At 47.2% G+C, this 26975-nt stretch overlaps 1 protein-coding gene across 1 annotated transcript; it reads left to right on the top strand.

Moving 5' to 3' along the window:
• The first annotated feature begins 204 nt into the window (after positions 1–204).
• TNFSF8 (TNF superfamily member 8) lies at positions 205–19420 on the top strand. Its single transcript, XM_041474777.1, has 4 exons — positions 205–399; positions 7667–7712; positions 18139–18210; positions 18796–19420. The coding sequence occupies exons 1-4, from the start codon at positions 205–207 to the stop codon at positions 19200–19202; spliced, it is 720 nt and encodes a 239-aa protein (XP_041330711.1). The 3' UTR covers positions 19203–19420.
• The last annotated feature ends 7555 nt before the right edge of the window (positions 19421–26975 follow it).

The following is a 26975-nucleotide window of genomic DNA, read 5'->3' as shown; positions in this document are numbered from 1 at the left end:
CATGAAGCTCCTTCCCCTGCTCACAGCTGCGTCCTGCCTCACGCCCCCGGGGCCCTCTCTCTTTGTACAGCAAGTGATGAAGTTTTTTTTCCAGATCACATGAGGCAGGATGAAGGGGGAAAATCCTGCCAGGAGCAGAGATGGGCTGCAACTTGAACCTGACCAAGGGGAGACACAGAGCAGTGCCGGGAGAGCTATATAAGAATGTGCCAGGAACAGGAGCAAACACTTGCTCAGGTGAAGGACTCGCATGAATCAGCCATGAATGTGAATGAAGACACTGTTTCCAGGAGGCTTGGAGCCACTAACAAAATCTGTTTGTATTTCATCATCGCCACCCTGGCTGTGTTGCTCGTCTTTGCCTTGGCCACCATCATGGTCCTGGTCGTCCAGAGAACAGTAAGAGATTGATTCATTGCTCTTCTCTTCTCTTCTCTTCTCTTCTCTTCTCTTCTCTTCTCTTCTCTTCTCTTCCCTTCCCTTTTTCATTTTGTGGCCAGAACAGTTCCTACCTCTGTTATAAATGCACGCACATGAATTAGGAGAAAGTTGAAACACAGATAAAAGAACTTCAGAAAAAGAGGACCTTTCTCCATAGACAACATTTATTCTTGGCACACAGTGCCTACTCTGTAAATGGAAAGAGAAGGCTCCTGACCCAAGGTGCCAAGCAGCCTCTGTCCCACCTGGTTTGGTGTGTGTCTCCTGTTGGCCCTTTGGAGAGCAACCAGTGTTTGAGAAGGTTTGTTCTGGTTCTGTGAAATGGATTGCAGCAGGGGACATGCCACAGCTCTGTGACACCCTGTGGTGCTGCCTGCTGATGTGGTGAGGCAGAGCTGTCCCGAAGCACCCCGAGCAGTGCTGGTGCCAAGGAGCTCCCTTGTGCCTCTGTCCCCTCAGTCCTGCCTTGAATTGGATTTTTAATGCACAACCAGAGTTGTAGAAAGGACATCAGTGACACAAGGTCACACACACACACCTCCTCCCTCTACCAACAGTCACTTAAAATAAAATATTGCTCTTGAATGGATCTGGGGTTGATGGGGAACCAGTGACAGCCAGAGCAGAGACAGATGGTTGTGAGGATAAAAAGTGAATTTCTGACCTTGTAGGGGCATTACCATCAACTTCACCAAGGTAAAATGCCAGGTTAGAAGTTTTATAGTCGCTGAAATATTATTGCAAAAATCAAAGTGCTGAGGTACCCCCACTACTGTTCATGGAGGGAAAGCTCCAGCACAGAGCTGCTGGAGGAACTGGCCATGAAAAACAAAATATGATCCTTTAACTCAATATTTTCTCTTGCTAAATTTACCCTGTGCAATTTGTGTGCCCATGTATGCACATTACCCAGAAATTAAACCAGGAAGGCTTGACTGATACTCCTTCAAGAGAGGAATCATTTACCTGTAATCAGTGTTCTCCCAAAAGAGAAGCACTTTGAGGACAGTTAACATGAGACATGGGGCTTTTTAAGTGAGAAATAGTGGGCTATCAGGGGAGATCTTTAAAATAACAGTCTAGGTAATTACAGACTTGCCACAGCTTTGCTGTATAATGAGGCTTTCATTTGTACTGATTATGGAAGCAAGCATTAAATCACCTCTCCATCAGGATAAAGCAGTTACAGGAGTTGCCAGAGGAACGAGATTGCTGAAAGAGCCAAGGTTTTGACTTAAAAGAGTAATGACACCAGTGCAGCTGCTTTGAAAACGAGCTGGCTGAAGAAGGAAATACGAAGCTGAGGGGTGTGAGGAACAAATAAAATCAAGCAGCAATTTTATGCTCTGAGGAGAATTTGGCAGTGAAGCACAGGTTGTGTTTTGCTCTCAGGGAGCTCAGAAGCAGAACAGTCATCCCCCATCTGTGCCTGGTCCTGACCTCCCAGGGCAGAGAGGAAGGGCTGGTTCTGTGGGACAGGTTCCACAGGGAACTCCAGGCTGGCTCTCGGCTGCACTCTCAGAGTGAGGCTGGGCTCAGAATCTTTGGGGAATCTGAGCATCTCCAGCACTGACTGCCAGCACCTGAGGGGCTGGGGAGCCCCTGGAGCCCTGAGCTGCTGGAGGGATCAGAGCACTACCAGCTGACTTCATTATTTTCTTCATTACTCTGACAAAAGGACCAACATTTTGCGTCATCATCTCCTTGGGACAATGAGGTTTTCCCTCCAGATGTTGCCAGCTGGATTGTGTGTGTGAGTTCAGGGGGAGCTTCACACCCTGCTCATGCTGAGCTGAGAGAGAAGCTTTTATTTCCCTCTGTCCAAGGGCTGTTTGGGGGTCACAGGGACAGTGCAGGGGTTGGACCCTTGGGTATCACAGCATTAAGAAGCTTGTGGTGACAAGATCACACTGTCCCTGCCCCCATCACAGGCTGCCTTTTGATGAATTCATAATTGCCTAATTTAAGTTGAAGGAAAACAGACTGGAAAAGGAAAATCAAATTCTGCAGAAACCAGGCACTTGCAACCCCCACAATCTGGGTGCTCCAAAGAAGGGAAACACAACATGAAAGGCTGAATGAAAAAGGCAACTATGATTCAAAGCTGCTTCTCTGAATCCTACAGCACCTCTAAGAGACATTATCACACCTCCCCATTTTCCAGCACCCCAAGAAATTTCCTTTACGCCTTGTTTTTCAGAAGGGTGGCACAGCATGTTAGTGCTATATCTGGGAAGGGTCAATTTTAGAGGTAAACTCTGTTTTTTTGGAACTATTTGCAGTGCTGAAGTCAGTTCATTTCTTCAGCTTTCATCTGCAGAAGTACTTGGCTTCAGGCCATTGTTGATCTTTCACAAGTGACTCGATTTTCCTCTGGAATGAACATAGTCTCTGTGTGGTGGTCTGGAGCCATCATTTTTCTTCTTAGCACTGGTTATAAGTGTGTTAAACCCTCCACCCTTGTGCCTGGTGCATTCACTGCTGGATAGATGTGTATATACACACCTTTAGAGATATTTGTGTGTACAGAGAGAGAGATGGCAAACCAGTGACAGAGGATGGGACAGGAAGGGCTGGAAAATGTCATTTTAAGGCACACAGACCCTCACAAGTCTGGTGCTGTACAGAAAGGTTCATCAGACACCTGGGTCTCCCACTGACAAATTGTGTGGATGTCCAGAGTCCATGATCTGGGTTAGTCCATCACTGCTCTGGATTTTGTAGACTTCATCTATTGAACCTCTAAATTGTGTGGGGAAAACCTTTTTATCACCTGTGTGGCAAATACTAAAGTCAGAGCAGGTTTTTCTATCTGCTGGTCTGCTCTTTATGGCTGTTAAGAACTTTAACAGTAGATTTGTGAATGACTCATACAGCAGCCAGCACAATCCTGAACTATTTGTTGGGGTTTTATGTCTCCTAAAAACTCATTTTGGCCCCGGGTGCCCCCTCTTGTGGCAACTGAGAATTCCTCTAAAAGCAGATTTCGCACTCACTGAGCACTCCAGGAAATCCACGGAGGCATTTTAGGAAAAAACTGCCCTGGCCCAGCTCTTGCTGTGGGTGTTCTGTGCAGTGACAGTCACCTGCTGTCTGGAAGAGCCACTTTGACAGCTTTGGTCAGCACAGGATAAACCGGTTTTCACTCTGTTTCCTGTGAGGCTGGTTACCAGATGAGGGACAGTGGGGACAGTGTCTTCACTTTTCATGTCCAGCTTCAACTTTTGCCTCTTGGCACCTCAGGAGAAAGTGCCCCCAGCATCTTCCCCAGCCGGAGCTGGGTCATAGAATAAATCCCAGAATCATTGAAAAGACCTCCAATTTCATCAAATCCAACCTGTTCCCCATCCCCACCTTGTCCCCAGCCCAGAGCTCTGAGTGCCACCTCCAGCCCTTCCTGGGACACCTCCAGGGATGGGCACTCCAATCCTCCCTGGGCAGGCCCTGCCAAGGCCTGAGCACCCTTTCCATGGGGAAATTCCTGCTGAAATCATGGTGGTTAGAGGCTGAGCAGAAACACAGGAGGGCCTTGGGGCTTCTTTTTGAATTGAAGCACTTCTTTGAGGGCAGGGGACCAAAGAGCTCCTCCCCACAGAGCTGCCATGAGGAGATGCCCCTGGGGAGCCCTGGCCCAGATACCTGAGCCCAGGCCCATTATGGGAACTGCTTTGGGGGATTTTCCTTGGACTTTCTAGAGTAGATAAAGACTTCACAGAATCCCAGCCTGGTTTGGGTTGGAAGGGACTTTAAAACTCATCCCATCCCAGCTCTGCCATGGCAGGGACACCTCCCACTGTCCCAGGCTGCTCCAAGCCCTGTCCAGCCTGGCCTTGGGCACTGCCAGGGATCCAGGGGCAGCCACAGCTGCTCTGGGCACCCTGTGCCAGGGCCTGCCCACCCTGACAGGGTCAGAGGTGTCTGGTTCAATGAATATTCACTGTTCTGACCCAGGAATTGAGAATGACCCTTTATTCTGCCTCAGCTTGAGAAAGCTTCTTGTAAAAGGATTAAGAGAAAGAAGAAATAAATCACTTTCACTGGCACCTGATTATCATTTTCTCTAATAAAGCAAACTCAAATTATTCTGCTTGCTGAGTAAAGACTGAGCTCCTTCATCACCAGCCCCCAGGTCACTCCAGACAGGATGAAAGTTGTTGTCTTGAATTTTTTTCTTAGCTAGCACTGTAGAATTTAATCTGTTTGGGATCCTCCTGTGTGCCTCTTTGCATTCCAAATGACAGCATTACATGTGATATTCTTGCTGCTGGAAAAGAAAGAAATAATACCAGTAATATTTCAAAGGAAGTCCTAAAGGTTTATTTCAGTATCTACTCAATTGTCACTAAAATAAATTGCTTTTCTATGTGTTGATTTTACTCGCTGGGAGCCTTCCCAGGTGAGAACAGAATGCCTTTAGTCCATTTTAATTTTGGTTTTATGCCCCGAGTGCAGAGCAGGCTCTGAGCCACCAGCAAGGCAAACACCTCCCTGGCTGCCTGATTTCATTGAGTGCGATCTCACTGGGGGCAGAGGGTTATTTTTCTGTCACCTAAAATATCCTGAATTCTCCACAGAGAGCAGGAATGTTCAGATATTGCATTGAACAGCAACACTTGCCTGTGCCCTGAGTGTGTGTGAGACAACAGCCCAGGGCAGGGGCAAGGCAAGGAGCTGAGAGGTGCTGGCAGAGATTCCTGGGAGTGTTTTCAGCCCAAACCCTGCTCAGTTTAACATTTGGTGATACATGATGAGATCCATGAGAGCTCCCATGGGAGGATATTGTGTCAGGGTCAAAAAGCTTGGAAATCCATTTTTTCAAATTCCATGTCTGGGTTCCTGCTCTCCTGCTGCCCAGCACCTCCCCGCACAGCTCAGGAAGGTGACCTGGAGAAATATTGGCTCAGCAGGTGACTCTGCCCTGCCTTACACAGGTGTGGAGAGGGAAAATGAACAAATTACAGATCTCCAAATTCCTGGAGAATCACAGAATCGTTCAAACTGGGAGAGAGCGCAAAGATCAGCGAGTCCAGCCATTAACCTGCCACTGCCCAGTCCCCTGGGAGCAGCTCTGTCACCTCTGCAGGACACAGCATTTGGCATCAGACCAAAGCGTAACAAACTCTTTGCTGGGAGCAGATGCAGCTCCACACTCCACTGCTGTTCAAAACATGGCACATGAAGCCAAAATCTAATTAAAAACCTTCCTAAACATTTAAGATTAGAACATTAAGTACCACAAACAGGCCCAACACAGCTTCACTCCTTGTCCAACCAGCTTCCTCCTCACAACACCCATTATCCACTTCTCACACAGAAACTAGGTGTTTGTGCTGTAACACCACTATGGATGAAGCTGTTCCCACCACAGCAGCGCCCAATTTTTCCCAGGAGATATCAGATGCTGTCTTAAAGCTGGTAGAGTTTCCCAGATTTCTCCTTCCTGGACATCCTGGTGGGTCACTGAACAGGGAAGTGCTCAGGGCACTGAGTCTGACAGGGCTCAAGGAGAAACTGGGAGAGCTTTTAGGTCCTATGGTTTAATTTTAGGTAACAGAGGAGCAGGGAGAAGGACTCAATGATCCTCATGGATCCCTTCCAATGTGCTAAGCTGGACCTGGCCTGATCAGCCTGCACAATTAGCCCAGGTAATTTGCACCCAGGTAAGAGGAGCTGGTTCAGCCCAGCCTGAGCAGAGCCCACTCCCTGTCACTGAAATCCCTGTGGGATCACCCAGGGTGACACAGAAGGGATGTGACACACAGCAAGGAGCAATGGGAATGAATCACACAGACTCCATTACCTTCATGGTGGAAAAAGCCCATTCTTTATTCACAGAACTCCTTTTTATACAGTTTTACAGACCTCGTGTGGGACTCCCATTGGTCAGGAGCTTTCTTGCAAATTACTTTATTGGTCAGTAACAAGTTGTTCTGTATTCATTGGTCTGGCTCACTCCATAAGTATCTTATGTTAAATTCCATGAAGATTAGACAAAGTAACTTCCTTCTTGTAAAAGATAAAGAAAGTAGAAAATAACTTTACTAATTATCTGCCCCATGAGGTACATGCCATGTACAATTCCAAATTAGTTTTTTTAAATTTCCAGTCAGAGATTTGCTTTCATGAAGGAAGGATGTGATTTATGGAAGGAGATTCATTAGGATGTTACTGTCAGGGGTGCACTTCAGCAGCAGCACTGCCAGCTGAAGGCAAATCACACAGACTCCATTTTTTTCATGTGGGAAAAAAACCCTTTCTTTGTTCACATAACTCCTTTTCATACAGTTTTACAGACCTCGTGTGGGACTCCCATTGGTCAGGAGCTTTCTTGCCAATTACTTTATTGGTCATTAACAAGTTGTTATTCTGTATTCATTGGTCACTCAAACCCTCGGGGTGTACGTGCAGGAAAAGTTGTTTGTGAGAGATGGTTTCCATTTATCTATTTAACAGTATAAAACCAGTTTATACAGGTGCAAGTAGTTTTTTCCCCAGGAATAGATTGTTATGCTAACGAACTGCTCACACCAGGATTGCTTTCACATGAGAACTTGCACAGTGCCAGCTTGACTTAGAAGAAATGACAGGCCAGCCAGAGCAGGCCTGATTTTATATGGCTTTTCTTTATAATTTTTCTACCTTACTGCAACAAGGAATGCCCAGTGTTCTCTTCAGCTGCTGGGAGAATATTTTACCCCTTGAGGGCATTTATGAGCTGCCAGGAGATCTGGGATGTGTGTTTGGGTGACAGGAAGGTGTCATCAGAGGAATCCTGCTGCATTTCACCCCTGGAGCTGGTTTTCTGGGAATTTCTCATGTCATGCTGATTGAGGACAATTTCCTGTGCCATTTTCATCCTTGGTTTTACATCTCAGCAAGAATTAGGATGAGAGGTGAGGCAGGACATCATGTCATGCTCAGACCTGTTTGGGACTTTAATGATCTTTCCCAGACACGTGGCTCTCCACGTTGTCCCGTCCCACTCTGTCCTACTCTCTCCAAGCCCTGAAATCAGGCACAGAGAGGGATTTTTAGGACTTGTGCTTCTGAAACAGCCCCAAGAGAACCCACATAATTTTCTTACTGCACTGAAACAATCTGGCTGTGTCAGAAATGTTGATTTTCTGTTAGAAAAAATCAGAAATGTTTCAGATCCACAGTTGCACATTAAATGGGTATTTTCTATTCCCAGAATAATCCATCTCCACTCTTTCTTCTCTTTCAGGTAGCTGATCCTGCCATGGAGGGCATCAAAAAACCCATCAGGACAGGTAAGACCCCTAAACAACACAGGCAATTAGTCATATCTCTAATGCAAATACTGCCCAGGGTCACAAATAAGTCAATTGTGCACATCTTAACCTTTCCAATAAAGGCTCCTCTTGGTGAAGAGATAGAGTAGTGGGGGGAAAATGAAAATAAGAAAAAAGCTTTCAAATTACTCAGTCCAGTGCATGGCTGAGGAAATAACAAATATTTCTGAATGTGCCCTGGGGTGTCTGTTCCAAAGAGCTTTTTGCCAGGAGATGTGAACATCACTCTGATTTTAAAGTCTTATTTTAAGTGCTGGCTTTTGCAAATATGTGTAAAGTCCTCATCTTCATGAGGGAAGGGTGAAAATGTGTTCCACATATTCCAAAACAACTCCTGGTTTGAGGGAAAAAAGGAGAAGGAAATGGGTGGGTTGAGAAGGGACAAGGGGAGACCAGCAGCAAAAAGCACAGAGCAAGGAATTGGATCAGGCAGAGTGTGAGCACAGGGAGACTGAAATAAGGAAATCTGTCTAACAGAGACAATTTACCAAGATTCTGCTTTACCTTAGCATGACTCAGGAGCACTGTTCATGTCACTGACACTGTGACATGAGCCTCAGACAGCTCTCAGCACCAATATCTGACTCCTTGCAAAAGCACGTTGGTGCCCAGTCCCAGAGGGCAGGGGATGCCATTGCCTCCACCCCAGTGGGGAAATGAAGCCCGTGTTCATCCAGAGGTGGAGCAGAAGGGGAGATTGGAGGAAACTGGAATTGTTCAGCTGGAGCAGAGTGAGGGCAGAGCTCCCCGGGGCTGCAGCTCCTCCCGAGGGGCAGCTCCCATCTCTGCTCGGGGACAGGGACAGGAGCCAGGGCACGGCTGGGGCTGGGCCAGGGCAGCTCAGGCTGAGATCAGGGCAAGGTTCTTCCCCCAGAGGGTGCTGGCACTGCCCAGGCTCCCCAGGGAATGGGCACGGCCCCGAGGCTGCCAGAGCTCCAGGAGCCTTTGGACAGCGCTGCCAGGGATGCCCAGGGTGGGCTTGGTGGGGGGTCTGGGCAGGGACAGGGGCTGGGCTGGGTGATCCCTTCAGTCCCTCCCAGCTCAGGATACTTTGCGGTTCCAGGATTCTAAGAGGAGCCCAAGGTCTGCAGAGTCCCAGTGCCACAATCACCTTCTCTGCAGCTGCATTTTTGCAGCATTTGGCCACCCCTTACTTCATTTTAGGTAACTTTTGAATTCTGACTCTCCCGTGCTGGGCTTGTTTCCCAGCCCACAGCTCCCCAGGCAGTCCCTGCATGTCCCCGTGTCCTTTCTGAGAGCTTCACATCTTGCCTGAGCATCATTTTTTGTAAGGTATAAAATTCCTGTAACCTGGAGGAATTTTCTTTTCCCCTTAGGCTCTCCCTAAGGCACCCTGAGTGCACACACACTGCTTTCTCTCTAGCACCCTAAATATCCCCTTAAATCTTCTTAAGTCTTTCTCAAGTCTTTTTGTGCTCTGTTGTGTATCTGAAGAGGCTCAGAAATAGAGCAGGATCTGAAGGTACGGAGCCTTATGATCCACAGAGAAGGAGCCACACAGGCTGGACCTGTAGGTCAGCACTTTTCAAAGCAAAGCACAAGGGTTTGGGACATTCCCAGGGCAGAGAGAGAGAGGTCACTGGTCCAAAAGTCCATTTATAGTTATATTTGTATTATTTATATTTATAATATAAATATAAAATAGTTAAATATTAAATTAAAATATAAATAAATATAATTAATAATACTTTATTTCTACAATGATATTAATATTACTTTATATAATAATAATTTGATGTTTATAGAATATTTATATAGGCTATATATATAAATATTTTATATTGTATATTTTATAAGTATTATGTAAATATAAAATTATAAATAAAATTAAAATATAATAATTTATACATATATTTTAAATTTATTTAGAATATTTAAAATATACATTTATATTATTTATATTTATATTAAACAATATTTATATATACACATATATACCATATATAAACCATATATATTTCTATAGATATATATTTTTTATTTCAGCTCAAACAACTCATGCAGTTGTTTTTGCTCCTCACCAGCAGCTGGCAGGTGCCAGGTAGGAGCAGTGTGCTCTCCCCAGGAATGGAGGAATGGCCACAATGCTGTTTCATCAGCCGGAGCATTTCTGATTTTGGGTCCATATCAATCCCAGGCATCCTCTTGCTCTGAATTTCTGAATTCTGCTGGTTGGTGTGAGATGATGCCATTAGTGAAGGACCAAAGGGGGGCTGATGGTGAGAGCCCACAGCAGGAGGAGCTGCTGAAAGCTGGTTTTAGTGGATTGAAATGCTCTCCCAGCCCATCAGTCTCTGCTGGAGGGTAACAGCATTCAAGTGGGAGCAAATTGTCAGGGCCTTTTATTTTCCTCTTAAAATGCATAAAGCAGAGCTTATTAATTATCAGCAAAAAAGAGAGATGGGGAAGACTTTGAGGTGCTCAAAGAATCCGATTTTATTGTGGGATACAAACGCTTATATACTATTTTAGGGAGACTAGTAACGTGTACTACAATGATTGGTTAAAGATCACATAAACAAACTTATACATTTGAAACATCTTTTGCTTGCAGAAGTCTGATGTAACTTTCTTTTTCTGGTAAATCCGTCTGATTGAATCCTCTTGCAATCTTGATTTAATCCTCAAAGTTCTGTTTGCTCTTGCCAAGGCATTTTGTTTATCAAATCTCTTCTGCTAATAAGGTCCAAAGCACTCTCTGTTTGTGTACCCCAACAATTGATTACTATACCCAGTGGCTAGTTTACTGAGGGCCCCTCAAAAAGAGCTCTCTCAGCTGCTGCCTGCTGGCAACCAAGCAAGGACTTGTGGCAACTACTGCCAGGTCCCACCCAGGGACAGAAGCAGGTCAAACATTGAGGAAGGGGACTGAGCTGAGGCTGGAGTTGCTGTGGGTTTAGATTTGGATCCATTCTGCCTCGCTGGCAGCCCAGATGGAAACTGGATGTGGTTTGTAGCCGTGAACCAGGGCTCCTGCATTGTTAAAATGGGCAAGGGAGTGAAAAACCAGCATTGCCCAGCTGGGTACTCAGCCTGGCTCCAGCCCTGTGCCAGTGCCAGCATCTCAGGGATGCTCTGGGGGACACAGCCCCACTCCTGGAAGGGTCCAAGGCCAGGCTGCACAGGGCTTGGAGCAACCTGGGATAGTGGGAGGTGCCCATGGATGAGCTCTAAGGTCCCTCCCAGTCCAAACTCTTCCATGATCCTGTGACACAATCCTGTGCTGGGTCCAGCTGAGGTCACTCAGGCAGAGACCTCACTGAGCTGCCAACGGGTAGCAGCCCAGACCCAGCCACAACAGGCATTAATTGTGTCTTATTAAAGCAGGGAAATGCAATGATTTAATTTCAATCCCCAATGAGATAATGTTCTATTGTTAGCTAAACACCAGTGAGCACTAAAGCAGATTTATGGGAGTTTTCCAGCCCTGACTCAGCTGTCAGGCCCCAATGGATGGGCTGCAGGAATCCACAGGCACAGGCTGAGAGGGATGTAATGTCAGCTCATTAAATGTTTGTGTGAAAAATGGGATCAGACTCCTCCAATCCTCCGTGCCACTGTCAGTGCAGTACCTGAGCAACAGGGGGAAGGAATTAAATCCATCACTAAGTGTTTGTGAAATGTCCTTTCTGTGGAAGTATTTCTCTGCAGAAACTCATCCCCATTTCACAAATAACAAATCATCTATTAGTGTGGATCTGAGGGGTATTGTTATGTTCATTTTTTAGAGGGAAAATGAACTCACAGACAAATTGATGACCTGGAAAGGTACAGCCCTCATCATCTCCTTGCTGGCCTCTCCGAGCCTCATTTCACTGGGAATTGTGTAATCTGGGCTGATGGCTTTTCTTGTTATTTGCGCTGCAAAGACTTGGTATCAAAATCTCTTCTCATTTACAAAAGGGGAAAAAAAAAAAAAACCTCTGCAGATACAAATGAACGCATACACACAACTTATAGGTATTTTTCTCTGACACTCAACAAACCAGGAAAATAAATCCAGCACCCTGCTCTCAGTTCCAATGGAAAATATGTTCCCAAATAAAAATCTGGCCCTAAGAAATCAATATAATACAGGTGACAGTCACAAACCTGCCACTGTAGAGAAATTCAGGCTGAAGCCAATGAGCCAAGGAGACTTTTCAAATCTGCAGTCATGTCTCAGTGGGCAGTTTGGTTTTCTGCAACCAAATCTGATCCCAACACTATGAGAAGCAGCTGAGGGAGCTGGGAAGGGGCTCAGCCTGGAGCGAAGGAGGCTCAGGGGGGACCTTGTGGCTCTGCACAGCTCCTGACAGGAGGGGACAGCCGGGGGGTCGGGCTGTGCTCCAGGGAACAGGGACAGGAGGAGAGGGAACAGCTCAGGCTGGGCCAGGGCAGGCTCAGGGTGGACAGCAGCAGGAATTCCCCATGGAAAGGGGAAATTCAGGCCTTGGCAGGGGCTGCCCAGGGAGGTTTGGAGTCCCCATCCCTGGAGGTGTCCCAGGAAGGGCTGGAGGTGACACTCAGAGCTCTGGGCTGGGGACATGGTGGGGACCAGGCACAGGTGGATTTGATGATCTTGGAGGGCTTTTCCAAGCTCAATGACCCTGTGATTGTGTGATGACACTGCAGGGCATCAGACACCAATCCCAAAGCAGTGGGCTCCTCAGAAATGGATATTTCACACTAAGCCAAAAAGGTTTTTCCCTTGTCAGCCTCAGTCCAGGGAGGTCTCTGGGTGCATTAATGTGACCCTGTCTGAGGGCAGGGCAGAGGAGTTGTATTTCTAGGGTTGAAAAACCTGGGCAAGCCTGGGCTTGCAAATGCTAGAAAGAGTGCAGAGGTCTCCTGCAGGCCAGCATCAGGGGAAATGCCCCACACACACCCAGGGTGGGCTGCTGGCTGAGGTCTCCACAGCTGGGCTGATTGGTGTTGCTCAGAGTGCTCAGGGTTGGCTCTGCCCTCTCTCCAACACTTAAAACACAAGCTACACACACACACACACATATATAAGAATAGCTCATTATATTATGTGGCCTTTGCTACACTGAGAAGCAGGCAGAGATTTAAAGAATTTTGACCTAAAATTCCACAGGTTTGGCAGTACTCAGGTGTGCAGTGAGGAATTCATCAGAGGTTTTTCCTAAATTTGGTGGGGGGAAATGGGATATTTCTTTAATTTCTGGTTTTGGAAGGAAATTTGGCAGCTGAGTTCAGTCCCCTTCAGACCTGAGTGCAGCTGTGGGGCTCTCGGGGACCAAAGGCCCTGGGTGTGTGTGTGACAGGCACAGCCAGGAGCAGCGCCCAGAGCTCTGTCACGGAGCCCAGGAGGGGATGTCACCCAGCTGCCACTTGTCACAGCAGCACAGGCTGGGCCCGTCCTTTGGCTGCTGTTTACAGAGCGCTGAACTGGCAGGAGAGAGTTAAAATTAGCTACAGGAACTTCAGGGAGTGGCTGCTGAGAGATAAATGATGCAAATTCTGCTAACTCTGGCTTGCTGACAGACATGTGTGACATCACCTTGCCTAATTCCATAAGCACTTAAATCCACGGGGGTTACAGAGGAATCAAAACCCGTTTCTTGCCTGCCTTTACTTCTTTACCTCACAGAATAATTCAGGGTTTTGCCCTGCTCCTGTGCCTGCCCACAGTCAGCCCCAGCCAGAGATGATCCCACCCCCATGGCAGTGGAATGTCACCAGGGATGGCTGGGAGCAGGCCAAGCCTCAGGAGCCCCACTTGAGGGGCTTTCCACGTCTGGGTAGCAGCACCTTCCATGCTGACAGAGCCACTTTCAGCTCGTGGTTTCAGTGCCCTTTGCTAGTGCTCCTCTCTGACCCATCTCAGAGGTGGGGAAACTGAGGCAGCCAGCAGAAAGAGCTTTCCCTAGCACAGTCACATCCTCTTGGACCTGTCTGGCAGCAGCCCATGTGTCCCCATGTCCCTGAGCCCTTGGCTTCCTCCTGGTTGGACATGGTGCTGCTGTGTTTTGTTGCTCTGAGAGAACATCAGGGGTTCATTTTGCACCTCAGGGTGAAATTATGGGAGCTCAGTGAAATTGCAACTTCTCTGAGATCCATTTCCCAGTCCCATTTCCCAGTCCCATTTCCCAGTCCCCTCTCGCAATCCCATTTCCCAGTCCCCATTTCTCAGTCCCATTTCCCAGTCCCCTTTCCCAGTCCCCTTTTGGCTCAGTGGGGAGAAGCTGCATGGAGTTCCTGGAAACAGCCAGGCTCTTTTCCTTGGGGCTGCACCCTCTGGATGCCCATCCTACCATAAAAAGGGTCCAAAAGACAAAAATAAATTATCTCCTGGTATCTTCTTTAGGGTTCCCCCTGAGACCCCTGCCTTATCCAGCATATTTCCCTGCAGCAGATCTGCAGTGCCTGTGCCACACAGCACACAGTGAAACCAGTGTGTTCTCCTTGGTCCTCAGCCCCAAATAGAGCTTTGTCTTTCCTCCTCCTCGCAGCATTTTTAAGCTCATCTAATCCCATTGATTGCAGAGGGATTTCCTCTGATTTACACCATGACTCGTGCAAAGCCAGTTAGGCCATGTGAGCACATCCATCGATCAGTCCTAAAGGTAATTTCAGCCTCTCTTGGCTTGAGCTGAAATGTTTCAGATAAAAGAATTAACTTGAGAAATAAAAGTAGAAAACAGTTACAAGCTGCTTCAGCAGAGTGAGGACCAGACCTGTCTCTCTAAAACAAATTTTTTCCATAATTTCCCTTCTGACTAATGCAGCTGATGTCACCGAATTTAAACGCAGGCACACGAAACTTGCTGACAGCAGTAAATGTTAAATACAGCTCTGGAAATGCACAGTGCAGCCGTGTCAGAGAGGGGAGATCTTTAGAGACTCCATGGACACCCTGAGCAGCTCAGGCCCAGCCAGGTCAGGGCAGCTCTGGGCACTTTCTGGGCAGGCTCAGCACTGGGCTTGGCACAGCTTGCAGGGCTGCAGCCTCCAGGGCTGCTGGTGCAGCAGGGGATTTTCAGCCTTTGGAGGGTAAACCCCCTAAATGCCACTGAGTTTCTGTAAATAATCTCCCCCTTCCTGCAGACACAGCAGTGTGAGTGGGCTCGGGGTGCTGACTGTGTTACCTGACTTATCACCACAGCTGAAATAAGGGCCAGAAGGTTTTTCGCCCATCCTAAGCCATATCTCCACATCTCTGCAGTGCCTGTGCCCTCACTAAAACACCAGATTTACATGACTAACACCAGGAAAGCAGGTTCTGGTTTTTCTTCGGGGATTTCCAGAATGGTGAAGGGACTTTGGTACATAACTTACTCATTCTTGGAGAGCAGTGAGCTTCTGCTCACCACAAAAGTCTTTAAACTACTGAAATCAGATAAATATTGCAAATTTTTTCAAGATATCCACAGTTTCTGTCTCCAGTGGAGAGTGCAAAGGGTGCAGTACATATCACACCAATCCCCTCCATCTAGGGGAACTTGGGTGTGGGACCAGCTTCTCCCTGATTTTTCCATCCTTGTTATCAGAACTCCCTCAGAAATCAGGTCATATAGATACAGCAAGGGTCTGGAGATTTAAATATCTTATCATTACCCCAGTTTCAAGAATCCTATGAAATTTAAGATCCTTATCCCACTCTGCATATAAATAGAGCTCTTGTTAGAATCATTGAACCACAGAATATCCTGAGCTGGAAGGAAATGAAAGGAATCATTCAGTGCCACCCCTGTCCCTGCCCAGACCCCCACCAAGCCCACCCTGGGCATCCCTGGCAGCACTGTCCAAAGGCTCCTGGAGCTCTGGCAGCCTCGGGGCCGTGCCCATTCCCTGGGGAGCCTGGGCAGTGCCAGCACCCTCTGGGGGAAGAACCTTGCCCTGATCTCAGCCTGAGCTGCCCTGGCCCAGCCCCAGCCGTGCCCTGGCTCCTGTCCCTGTCCCCGAGCAGAGATGGGAGCTGCCCCTCGGGAGGAGCTGCAGCCCCGGGGAGCTCTGCCCTCACTCTGCTCCAGCTGAACAATCCCAGAGCCCTCAGCTGCTCCTCACGGGCCCCTCCAGACCCTTCCCCATCCCTGTGTCCCTCCTTTGGACACTCTGTCACAGCTTTACATCTTTCTTTCACTGTGACTCTCAAAAGTGCCCCCAGGGATTGAGGTGAGGCCCCATCAGCACTGAGCAGAGTGGGGCATGTGAGGATCATGACACACAACATCTGATGTCAGGTTTTAGTAGGGCTTAGTTTTGTGCATTAACTGGCCCTTCAGAGACCCTTGTAGGTTAGGGCACTGTGATATCAGTTTTATAAACCAAGTCACAGGAAAACTTCAGAGTTTTGTGTACCCTGGGAGAGGGAGTCTAATTTAAAAAAGCTTTACTGAAACACCTCCCTGCTTTGTTCTTGGTGTTCAGCTGTGGAATGGAACACCAAAAATTCCCAGTTTGCCATCTGAGCTCCTGTGCACTTCCACAGCCACAGATGGGCCAGGAGATATAACGGAGAGCAAATGCAAGGAGAAATACCCACTCACCTGTCAGGCTGCATCACTGGGATATGCACTGTTTTCCTGGATGGACACACTTTGTCTGTGTGTCCATCCACCTGTGGATCTAGGGGACAATTCTGTGTCATGCAGAATAAAGACAGAATAATCGCAGAATCATTGACTGAATCCTAGAATGGTTTGGGTTTGAAAAGACCTTAAATGTCATTTCATCCCACCCCCCGCCATGGGCAGGACACCTTCCACTGTCCCAGGCTGCTCCAAGCCCCATCCAGCCTGGCCTTGGACACTGCCAGGAATGGATAATCAGTGCCATTAACTGAACAACCAGTATGGTGAGAGGAGGAAAAACTTACAGAGAGGAGATGGAAGGCAGGAATATGGACGGAAAGGAGGTGAAATGCAAGGGGGAGAAGTGGGGAGCAGGGTCTGGGATGCAGGATCTGGATCACAAGGACGCGGTGCCGGGATGCAGGGGATGGGACACCGGGATGCGGTGCCGGGATGCGGTGCCAGGATGTGGGGATGGACTCGGCTCCTCGGTGCGCTGCGGCCGCCTGCAGTGCCGGGCACGGCCGTGGGATGGAGCCGTCCCCGCGGCCGTGGGACGGAGCACTCCGCGAGGCGCTGCACAGGGAGGGAACAACACCTGCGTCCCGTGAGATGGAGCCATCCCAGCGTCGCGTGGGATGGAGCAGTTCCCGCATCCCGTGGGACGGAACAGATCCCGCGGCCGTGGGATGGAGCAGTTCCCGTATCCCGTGGGATGGAGCAGTCCCCATGGGATTGAGTAGTTCCCGAGGGATGGAGCAGTTCCCGTGGGATGGAACAGCTCCCGTGGGATGGAGGAGCTCCCGTGGGATGGGGCCGTCCCTCCGCGGGACAGTCCCGGCGCTTCCCCGTCCCGGCGCTTTGGATTTGGGGCATTCCCGGGGCTCAGCTGCTGCCCTGGGCTCGGAACCCCGGGCCGTGCCCTCGGGGTGTGCGGGGCAGGAGCGGGGCCGGCTCGGCCCCTCCAGCAGCAGCTTTCGGATCCCTGGTGCCCAGAGCAGCTGTGGCTGCCCCTGGATCCCTGGCAGTGCCCAAGGCCACGTTGGACAGGGCTGGGAGCAGCCTGGGACAGTGGGAGGTGTCCCTGCCATGTCAGGATGGAACAGCATGAGCTTTAAGGTCCCTTCCAACCCAAACCACTCTAGGATTATATGAACAACCGAAAGTCCTGGTAAAATCCACATTTTAACCATGAGAGAACAGAGCAACATTCCAAAAGCACCCAAAGAACCATTTTCAGAACTATGTCCCACTTAAATGTTTAAAAGCTTTCTGTAATTGCACCACAAAAACAACTTGGTTGAATTAAGCTTACCTGGACATAATTTCTATTTCATAGAATCAGAATCCTAAACTGGTTTGGGTTAGAAGGGGCCTTAAAGCTCATCTTGTTCCACCCCCTGCCATGGCAGGGACACCTCCCACTGTCCCAGGCTGCTCCCAGCCCTGTCCAGCCTGGCCTTGGGCACTGCCAGGGATCCAGGGGCAGCCACAGCTGCTCTGGGCACCCTGTGCCAGGGCCTGCCCACCCTCACTGTAATTCCTCCTTGTATGTATTCCAAATGCACCCTCTTTTAATTTAAAACCATCACTCCTATTTTTAAGAAGCAGGGTAAGGAATTTAATTTTTCATGGCTGAGAGCTGCAATCTGCCAGAGCTTTAGGTTGTTATAGATTTACCAGTTGAGCGACAGTGCTCTGAATTCCCTGGGCAGATCAAATATTCTCAGGCAAGGAGTAAGAACCATGCTGGAAGTGGGGTACCAAGTGCTGGCTGCATTTTGCAGTACCAAAAAATAAAAAAAATAAAGTTCAGGAGCAATGAGTTAATCTGTTGTTTTCTTCAGGTAACAACTTGGAAGACTATTTGAGGATCCTACAGAGAGTCCCAGGCAAGAGAGCTGTTGCCTACATGAGAGGTCAGCAGGGTGGAGGAAAAGGGTTGGGAAAGGGAAATTTCAGAGCTGTCTGAAAAGCTGCTGCTGTCATTCACACTGGGTTGAGTGGCAAATAGCCTTTTTGTCCAAATGGGCATTTTATAGGAAAAAAATTTCTTAACTGTCCTGGAATGTGACTGGCAAATCCCTATCTGATACTAGAAACTTTGTTTTTAACTTGATAAACATAACAGGAAATAAAGATCTACCTTCTGCAGACGCACAGAGGAATGTACACCTCCATGAGCTATACAATCTCCATGAATATGGAGAGCATATGAATGTACATCTCTGTGAATTCCCTTCAAATGCCAAATGGGGAAATAATGAACACTCCTGCATTTCGCTATCCCGGGTTTCCCGAGGGCTGAGTAAATCCTTGGAATTTTTAGTGCCCCACCTTCATGTGTGAGCTCACAGCTGTCTTTCCAGGAGTTTTCCTGGAGCTTCCTGCAGGAAACCACTGAGCAGGTGTCTCCTTTTAGCAGGAAACACTGCTTGAAGTGTCCTAAGGCTGGAGGGAGCTCAGTGGAGCTCGGAGCTAACAGCCCTTTGTTTTCCCTGCAGTGTCCAGCACAGTGAACAGCTCCAGGCTGAGCCTGGTGGAGAAGGAGTCCTGTGAGGCCATCAAGTGCCAGAGCCAGGAGCTGGTGATCAGGGAACAAGGCCTCTACTTGATCTTCTGCAACCTGAACTTTCACTTTCCCAACTGCTCCAAGAGCCCCATCGACCTCAAGATTGAGCTCCTGGTGAACGACAGGGTGGACAGGCAGACGTTGTCCACGTTTTGTGCGTCGGAAACATGCCAAGACAAGACTTTTAAGACCTTGCTCCATCTGCACTTGACACACCTGAAGGAGAACGACAAAATATCAGTAACACTGAACCATCCTGAATTCCTGAATGACATTTCTCTTCCCAATGAAAATGTTCTCGGGGTCTTGAGGTACGGCAATGGAACAGCAGCTCCCTGACCTCCCACTGCTGCCCAAACCCCTTCTCTGAACACCAGCAGCCTGCTTTAACTAGGCACCACCTTGGTTTAAATTTCACACCTCACCTCATCCCTAGGGTGAACAAGGAACTTTGTGAGTGTCCCAGAAAAAAAACACTGCAAGAGCCAGAGCTGCCAGGTTCCCTGGGCTGGCTCCAGGTGGGATTGTTGGACTATCCAGCACATAACCCACCAAGTGCTCCTCAAAATAATCTGTGCGAACACAGACTAAAACCCAGCCAGATCATGGCAAGAATCCATAATACGGAGAATTTTAGGGTCATAAACTGCTGGCACAGTGTCTGTGTTCAGACATGGGGAAATCTGTTTAACTCTATTTTATGGAGTAGTGTATTAACCCACTCTTTCCAAAAACTCAACAGTCAAAGCTTGTAGTCAAAGCTTTTCTTTACCATGGACACTCAATGACAACTCTGGAGTAGATTCATTGTACAACAGCAAAAATTATGAAATTATTGACTCTTGGGCTGGTAGCTGAAACTCTGGGGCAGGACATAGCAGATTTGGGAATTACAGGATTTTTCTGTGCTGCACTCTGCTACGGACTTAATGTTATTTCTTTCAAGTGTCTTCCTTGTCACTATTTATCCATCTCTTCTATTTAAATATAAAGCTCTTTGGGACAGACTTTGTCTAAGCAGAGTGCTCAGCCTCTGTTTTCCCCTGGGGTTCTCAAATCTTTTCACATCAAACATTAAAACAGCAATGGAGTTGCCAATCTGGCAAATAGCAAAGTCCATTAGGACGCATTTTCCTTGAGTGCTGCCCTGCCAGTTTGGCAGTCCCTGTGTGACACAGACCACACTGGGCTGGGAATACTCCTCCAGCAGCAGCACTTCCTGGAAAGCCAGGACTTCCCCAAAGTCCACACTTTCCCAAACCGTTTCAGACTGGTCCTCAGCTGAGAGCTGAGATGTTTGAGCAGGCCAGAGGATGGGTGATATTTGAGCTTCTTTGGATGCCTGGAATGTTCAGAGAATTCAGGATAAAAGAAGAATCTCAGGCCCTCTTATTCCATGAATTGCAGTAACCCAGACATTTATTTGCAATTTCATTCTTACAGTGTGGGGAGAGAAGGCACCAAGATGTTCCCAGATCTGGTCCCAGTTCAGTCCTTCCCCTTTTCCCTTCATCTCTGGGAATCCAGGAAGGCCTCTTCTCACCATTATTGGAGTTTTTCTCCTTGCACAACTGACATTTTTCTCTGACTGCAGCTTGGCAAACTCTCCACAGCAAACATTTAGTCATAGATTTTCTGGCTGCAGAAACCTGGTGGTTTATCATCCAAGCTCAGTGGATGCTGGTGACTGATGTAGCTCAGTCTGTGTGAGCACACTCCAAATATTCCTCAGAGCAGTAATTTGTTTCTTGTTTTACATCACCAGAAACTGATGGTGCATATCAATGAGGTTTTGTCTCATCCACCAGGTGACTTCAAATTACACCAGATACTTTCTAAAGGTCAGGAACAACTGATATGATTCACTGCTAGAGATACCCACTTTCTGTTTTGATGAACATTGATGCAAACAAAAATTCCTTTTGCTGTTAATGACTCAGGGGAAAAAAAAAAAAAAGAAAAAAAACTAAATCAAAAAGAACAAAAAGCAAAAAACATGGATTTAGTTTTCTCTTCTTTCTTTTTCTCTTAGCAAAGAATAATTTATTTTTATAAGAGTCAGCTGACCCTGCCTATGACTTTGGAACTTCCTCTGGGCCCTATAAATCCCTCATGTCTCTGAGCAGGGTTTTTATCTTCTATTTGCCTTCTCTTTGATCCACACAACCAGTTTCCAGAGAAGTTAAAGCAAGCCTGGCAGAGAGGGATCATAGCTCCTGAATATAGAAGGAGTCAGTGAATGAAAATATGCATCTCCTCACACATCCCACCAGCCCTCCTCTCCCTCGAGGCTTTGAATTGAAGGAGAAAGGGCATTCTTTTAAAAATAAAGCAGCTCTCCCTGCACAGGGTGATTTTATTCTATTATTTTGTCAGATGGAGAAAATCCTGACAAAGCAATGCTAAGCTGCTCAGCCTCAGGCATTTTAATACCTTTGGATAAAGAAATCTGGCCTCTACCCCATTGCCTCTGAGAAATAAGAATAAATTATAGCCAGAAAGAAAGCCCATTAATAGTGGACAATTTCCCCATCAGTTACAAAAATGTTAAATAGCTTTAAGTGAAGCAAGGCCCTGAGGCAGGCACACTCCAAGCCACTTCATTCTTTCATCCCTTTTCCTTCATTTATTTTTTCTCCTAAGTTTTTGAAGTGGGTCATTTTTACAACAAACCAGTATTTTAAAAAATACCCAGGCTGGTCCTTCCCACAAGGATGTGTCTGTCCAGCAGCACCAGCAGCAATTCCCTGTGGGGAACAGCCCCGTTTGCAGCTGGAGGTTCCATCTCCTGAGGGGCCACTCCTTGCTCTGCTTCCCCAGCACAGGGCCCAGCCCAGGAGAGGGGAGCAATCCTAAATGCACTGAAGTTGATGCCGGTTACAAATATATGGAATATATAAAAGCTCAAATCCTAAGGCATCAGAGTCACGGAGAAATTGTGCAAATTCCTCCCCTGGCCCTCAGATGGGGCAAGTGTGGGTTTTTCTGTGCCTGTGTGTGATTGCCAGCTCCACCAGACACAGGGAGCAGCAACAATCCCACAGCTCTGCTCTGCCAAGGGGTTTGGGCCCTCCCCAGTCACTGATAAAGCTGCACTCTTAATCTGATATCTGCTTGGCCATGGGGCATCTATAGAATTTATCCATAATCTTGGTTGATAGAGAAAAAAAATTCCTATTATTGGCTTAATTCTCTCTGTTGTTAATTGCTGTAGAAATCTTTTACATGGATTTCAGTAGCAGTCAAGCTGATGTAACACATTTCCATCCCAGCTCACCCGGGGGCAGCAAACCAAAATCTGATCAGGTTTAAGATCAGAGATCACAGAGCTGGATCTGAGCTCTGCTGGAGCTGTGGAGACTTTGAAACCACGAGAGCAATCAGATTTCACAAGGCTCGGTGACACCTCCCATGAAATTGGCCCCAACCCAAACTCCTCAAAGCTCAGCTGTGAAAATTAAGCCATGGCTTATGTGACACAGATTCGTTATCCACAGAGGGACTTTCACATTCACTTTGGGTTTGTTTCGGTTTTTGTTCAGCACGAGAAGAAAACATCAGAGTCCCTTAGAGAGAAATCCCTTCCTGTGCCAAGGGCCAACCAGGGGCTGTTGGCAACCTAAAAATGCACAGCAGTCTCTATTTAAAAATCCCACCTGGATCAATAGGGCCCTGACCTTCTGTGCAGTCACTGCCTGACTCTGCAATGCTCTGAGCCACACAGATCCCTTGGGAGAACAAACAGCACTGTGCAAAATTCCTGGCTAATTGCTCATGCTCTTCAATAATAATAATAATTATTATTATTATTCATAATGTTACTAGATAGAAAAATTCAAAGCAGCTCCACTGCTTTCAAGCACCCTGTCCTGAAGATAAAATAAGAAAGGGACTACTCAACACAAATAACCAACCTAAAAAGCAACATAAATAAACTTTTATATTTGGGACCTTACAATGGGTCTTTAGAAAGTGGAAGTGATACAACTTGTGTTTGGTGCAAACAGCAAGAGAAAACCTCAGAGCAAAGGCAGCTTCTGGAGGGAGAATGACTGAAACAAATGCAAATTCTGATGAGCAACACTTGGGGCAGCAGGAGCTGCACATAGTGACCTCAGAACCTCCTCCAGCCCCAGCTTTTACTGGTTTAAATTGGCTCAGTTTCAATGAATGTGAGGACACAGGGTCTTGGAAAAATGTTTTGGAAGAGCACATTCTGCAGTCAGACCTGGAACCCCCATCCCCAGCCCCCATGGTTTAAATTCCCAGTTTTTCTTTTCACTGCTGATCCCAGGAGCTTGAAGATTTGGGCTGGAGAAGGGTGGAGCCCCAAGGACAGCATGGCACCATCTGAAATTCAGGCACCAGGAGAAATTCAGGTGCTTCCAAGAAGAGGGAAGGTTGTGAGACCCCAGAGCTGGACATTTCCATGGGGGCAGAGCCTTCTCCATGCTCAGCATTCCCTGGGATTGCAGCAGCCTCCGTGCTCTGGTGTAAGTCAGGGATGCTGCACCCCAGCACTGAAGCCATCAGGTTTTCCGCAGCTGCCATATCCTGCAGTCCTGACATTCCATTTTCCTTCATGTCAACAGCTTCTAAATTTAGGCTCCCTAATTCCTTCTTAGAGGCAATGTGAAACAGGAAGCTCCAGGTGAGTCAGAGCACCCAAAATAGCTGCCTAGAAAAGCCAGGCTCAGCTGCTGAGTGAGTTTTTACTCTGTCCAGCCACCTCACACTCAACAGCCTCATGCAGTTCCAGATAAAGAAAAGATTATTTAATATGTGGATTGATAATTTATGACCACTTGCCAGGGGTAATTTATGGACTGAGGCCTCCAAGCAGGACACATTTCTGAGGTAAAACACAATGACAAGTGAGCAAGTTGGTAGATTTATGGCCACACAAGAATAAGATTTGCCTGTTTAGGTCATTTTTATTCAACTTATTCCTTGGGCTTGTCCAGACCTGACAGGGAAAGCCACATTTTGGAATTAAGCACCATTTCAGAACTGAAGCTACTTTTCTCATATAAAATAGTGTAGTAAATATATGACAATTTTTTTCATTCTTTCAGTTTTTAAATTCTTAATTTCCTTGGGTTTTTGTCATTCTGCTTCTTCCTCTCTTTGCTTCTGTTTTTGTGTCTCTATATTTGTAGGAAAGTGGATGGAAAAGGAAATTAAACGTAAGGTAAAGGGGGAAAAGGAAGGAAAGCAGAGTGTGAGGAAGTGGGGAAAAATACCCCAGTGGTTTGAACAGTTAAATAAGCTCTAAGAAGCTCTGACTCCAAGGATTTGAGGGAATGTGGCTCCAAAGCCAGGCTGGACAGGGCTTGGAACAACCTGGGATAGTGGGAGGTTGGGGAATGAGATGAGCTTTAAGGTTCCTTCCAGCCCAAACCAGTCTGGGATCCTTTGATTCCGATATTCACATCACTCACAATCGGACACCAGCAATTTTTACATTTTACGCTGTAGAGGAAGAAGAAGTTTTATGGTGAAAAATGCTAATTTTATGCAATTTTAAAACACTTTATATGGATGCAACTCCAGGGGCTTCAACCAAGTTCCTCAACATGAACAGTGGTGGGAGAGCAGGACTTTTGCCTCTGGCAGGCAGAATTATGAGCAGTATTGCAGGGCCTTGATATTTAAAGGGGTTTTTTTTCATGTGTAAACCCAACTGTGTTGTGAGTGTTCACTGGGGGCTTTAGCAATGACACCTATGAAACGAAAAAACAATTTTCCCACATAAAATGAAATTGTGTTGTGCTAATTATTGCAGTTTAAATATTGGGGGCACAAGTGTTTTCCTGACTAAACATACCTAGTTCAGAGCATGGTGGTGAGAGTGCCTTTAACCATCTTCAGACAAATCACAGAGCAGCTTTTAGGGTGGAGCCAGGCACAGGCTGGTCCTGCAGGCCAATAAACACAAATATTCCTTATGGGAAAGGAATTCCTGGTGCTGGAGCACAGAGCCCTTTGGACAACTGCCTGGGCTGTGGGCTGCAGGGGGATTCTGCCCTTCTCCCATAAAGCTGGGAGAGAATCACAGAATCCCAGAGTGATTTGGGCTGGAAGGGACCTTCAGGCTCATCTCATTCTCCCCATTCCATGGGCAGGGACACCTCCCAGTGTCCCAGGTTGCTCCAAGCCCTGTCCAACCTGGCCTTGAGAATTCCAGGGATGGGGCAGCCACAGCTGCTCTGGGCACCCTGTGCCAGGGCATCCCCACCGTCATGGGGAAGAATTTCTTCCTAACATCCAACCTAAATTTCCTCTCTTCCACTAAAGATTAAAGCCATTTCCCTGTCCTGTCACCACATGCTCAGGTTGAACTTGATGATCTCAGAGGTCTTTTCCAACTTAATTGACTCTGTCAATCCCTGTGGTTCTCTGATTCATTTCAGAGCTGCAGAGATGTTTGCAGAATCTCCCAGTGCTTGGCAGGTTTTTGGTTTTCTCTCACAAGGGTAAAATGTCTGTGTGAAGATTTACACAGACATTGGACAATGAACTGCAATGTGCAAATGGAGCAGAACTGATCACAGGGAGAGACCCCGTGAGCGCTCGTGCATTTTGGGACCATTTGGGTTCATCTTGGGTGCAGCCCTGGCTGGGCTCTTGTGCTGCCCAAGGTGGATCCATGGAGGCTTTTAATAATTCCCTGCTTTATTCTTTAGCTCTTTTTAGTCTGTTCTAGGGCAGCCTGCACAAGGCATCACAGGACTGCTCACTCTGCCTCACTGATTTTCCAGCTCTGCCTCACTGTCTTGTTGCCATCAGGCTCTTACTCCTCCCTTAAAAACAAGGGAATCCCTGGAAAACATGTGCTAGGCGTTTTCTTTGGTATTTCCTCTCACCACAGAGAAAAGCAGGAAGTGCAAAGTGTTGGCCAGCTCTTCCTCTTTCCATTTCCTCGAGTCCTTTTCTCTCCTACGCTGATGTTCTGTGTTCCAGATTCAAACAGCTTACCTGGTTGCTAGTCTAAGTTTTGGAATTCAGGCCTGGAAAGGGCTCGTGCTTGTGCTGTGACGCAGAGGAACACTTCAGTGCAGACCTCACTGCCAGCAGGTGTTTAATAGCAACCAAGAGGCTCTGAAAACACTCAGCCACTTCAGCTCTGGAGTGGTTTTAAGCAGGAACAGTCACAGTGCAGGAGTTCAGGTGCCGCAGCAGCTCGGGGTCACAGCATTGTATCAACAGTTGAGTAAGATACCTTTGTTTAGTGCCAGTATTTTTAATGAGTCACTTGTTCTTTCCCTCCAGCTTTGATCATGGAATCACTGAACTTTTTGGGTTGGAAAAGACCTTAAAGGTCATCTAATTCCACTGCATTCCATGGAAAGGTATTACTGTGCTGGGAAGGCCCCGACAAAGGAGGAATGATGAGGAGGACTCCACTGATATCAGAAGGCTAATTAATTACTTTATTATACTCTACTATATACATTTCATCTAAACTGAATGTGCCAAGCACTCACTCTGCACACAACTGCCCAGATCTGCCCTCATCCCGTGACTCCCCCGTGACTCCCCAACAGCCCTGACACACTCACACTCTTGGCCCTGATAGGCCAAGGGAACAAAACATCCTCACTTTGGGTAAACAATCTCCATATTGCATTCTACTGTGGCACAACACAGGCGCAGCAAATGAGATAAGAATAGTGTTTTCCTTTCTCTGAGGTTCAGAGAATGTGACTCTCAGACATCCTTGGGGAGAACTGTGCCTTGCTTTTCTCTGGGAGGAGAAATGTGGCAACAGAAAGGGACACCTTCCACTATCCCAGGCTGCTCCAACCTGGCCTGGGACACATCCAGGGATGGGGCAGCCACAGCTGCTCTGTGCTGACCTTTCACTACAAAACACATTAGGGGAGTGATTTAAGGTCCAAATACCTTTAATTTAAAGCATATAAAACTCACTAACGTCAATTTAAAAGGTCTAAAACTCACTAAGCAACAAGGACTTCAGCATGCATTTTGTTTAGGTGTTCCATAAATTCACACAAAGGATAACAGGACAAAGGGAAAAAAAATTCTTAAGCTAACTTTTGTTGAAAAAAAAATTAAAAAAGAAAACTGAAAAGAAAACTACAGTAACTA

This window comes from Pyrgilauda ruficollis, unplaced genomic scaffold (assembly GCF_017590135.1).
Source record: "Pyrgilauda ruficollis isolate IOZ18807 unplaced genomic scaffold, ASM1759013v1 scaffold34, whole genome shotgun sequence".
Taxonomy (NCBI): domain Eukaryota; kingdom Metazoa; phylum Chordata; class Aves; order Passeriformes; family Passeridae; genus Pyrgilauda; species Pyrgilauda ruficollis.
This window is presented reverse-complemented; position numbering and strand designations above follow the sequence as displayed.

Bases quoted from the DNA above. Each gene is read 5' to 3' on its own strand.
- TNFSF8 (XM_041474777.1), top strand. From the start codon at position 205: ATGTGCCAGGAACAGGAGCAAACACTTGCTCAGGTGAAGGACTCGCAT. The intron at 400-7,666 runs GTAAGAGATTGA...CTTCTCTTTCAG, and splicing joins TCCTGGTCGTCCAGAGAACA to GTAGCTGATCCTGCCATGGA. The intron at 7,713-18,138 runs GTAAGACCCCTA...TGTTTTCTTCAG, and splicing joins CAAAAAACCCATCAGGACAG to GTAACAACTTGGAAGACTAT.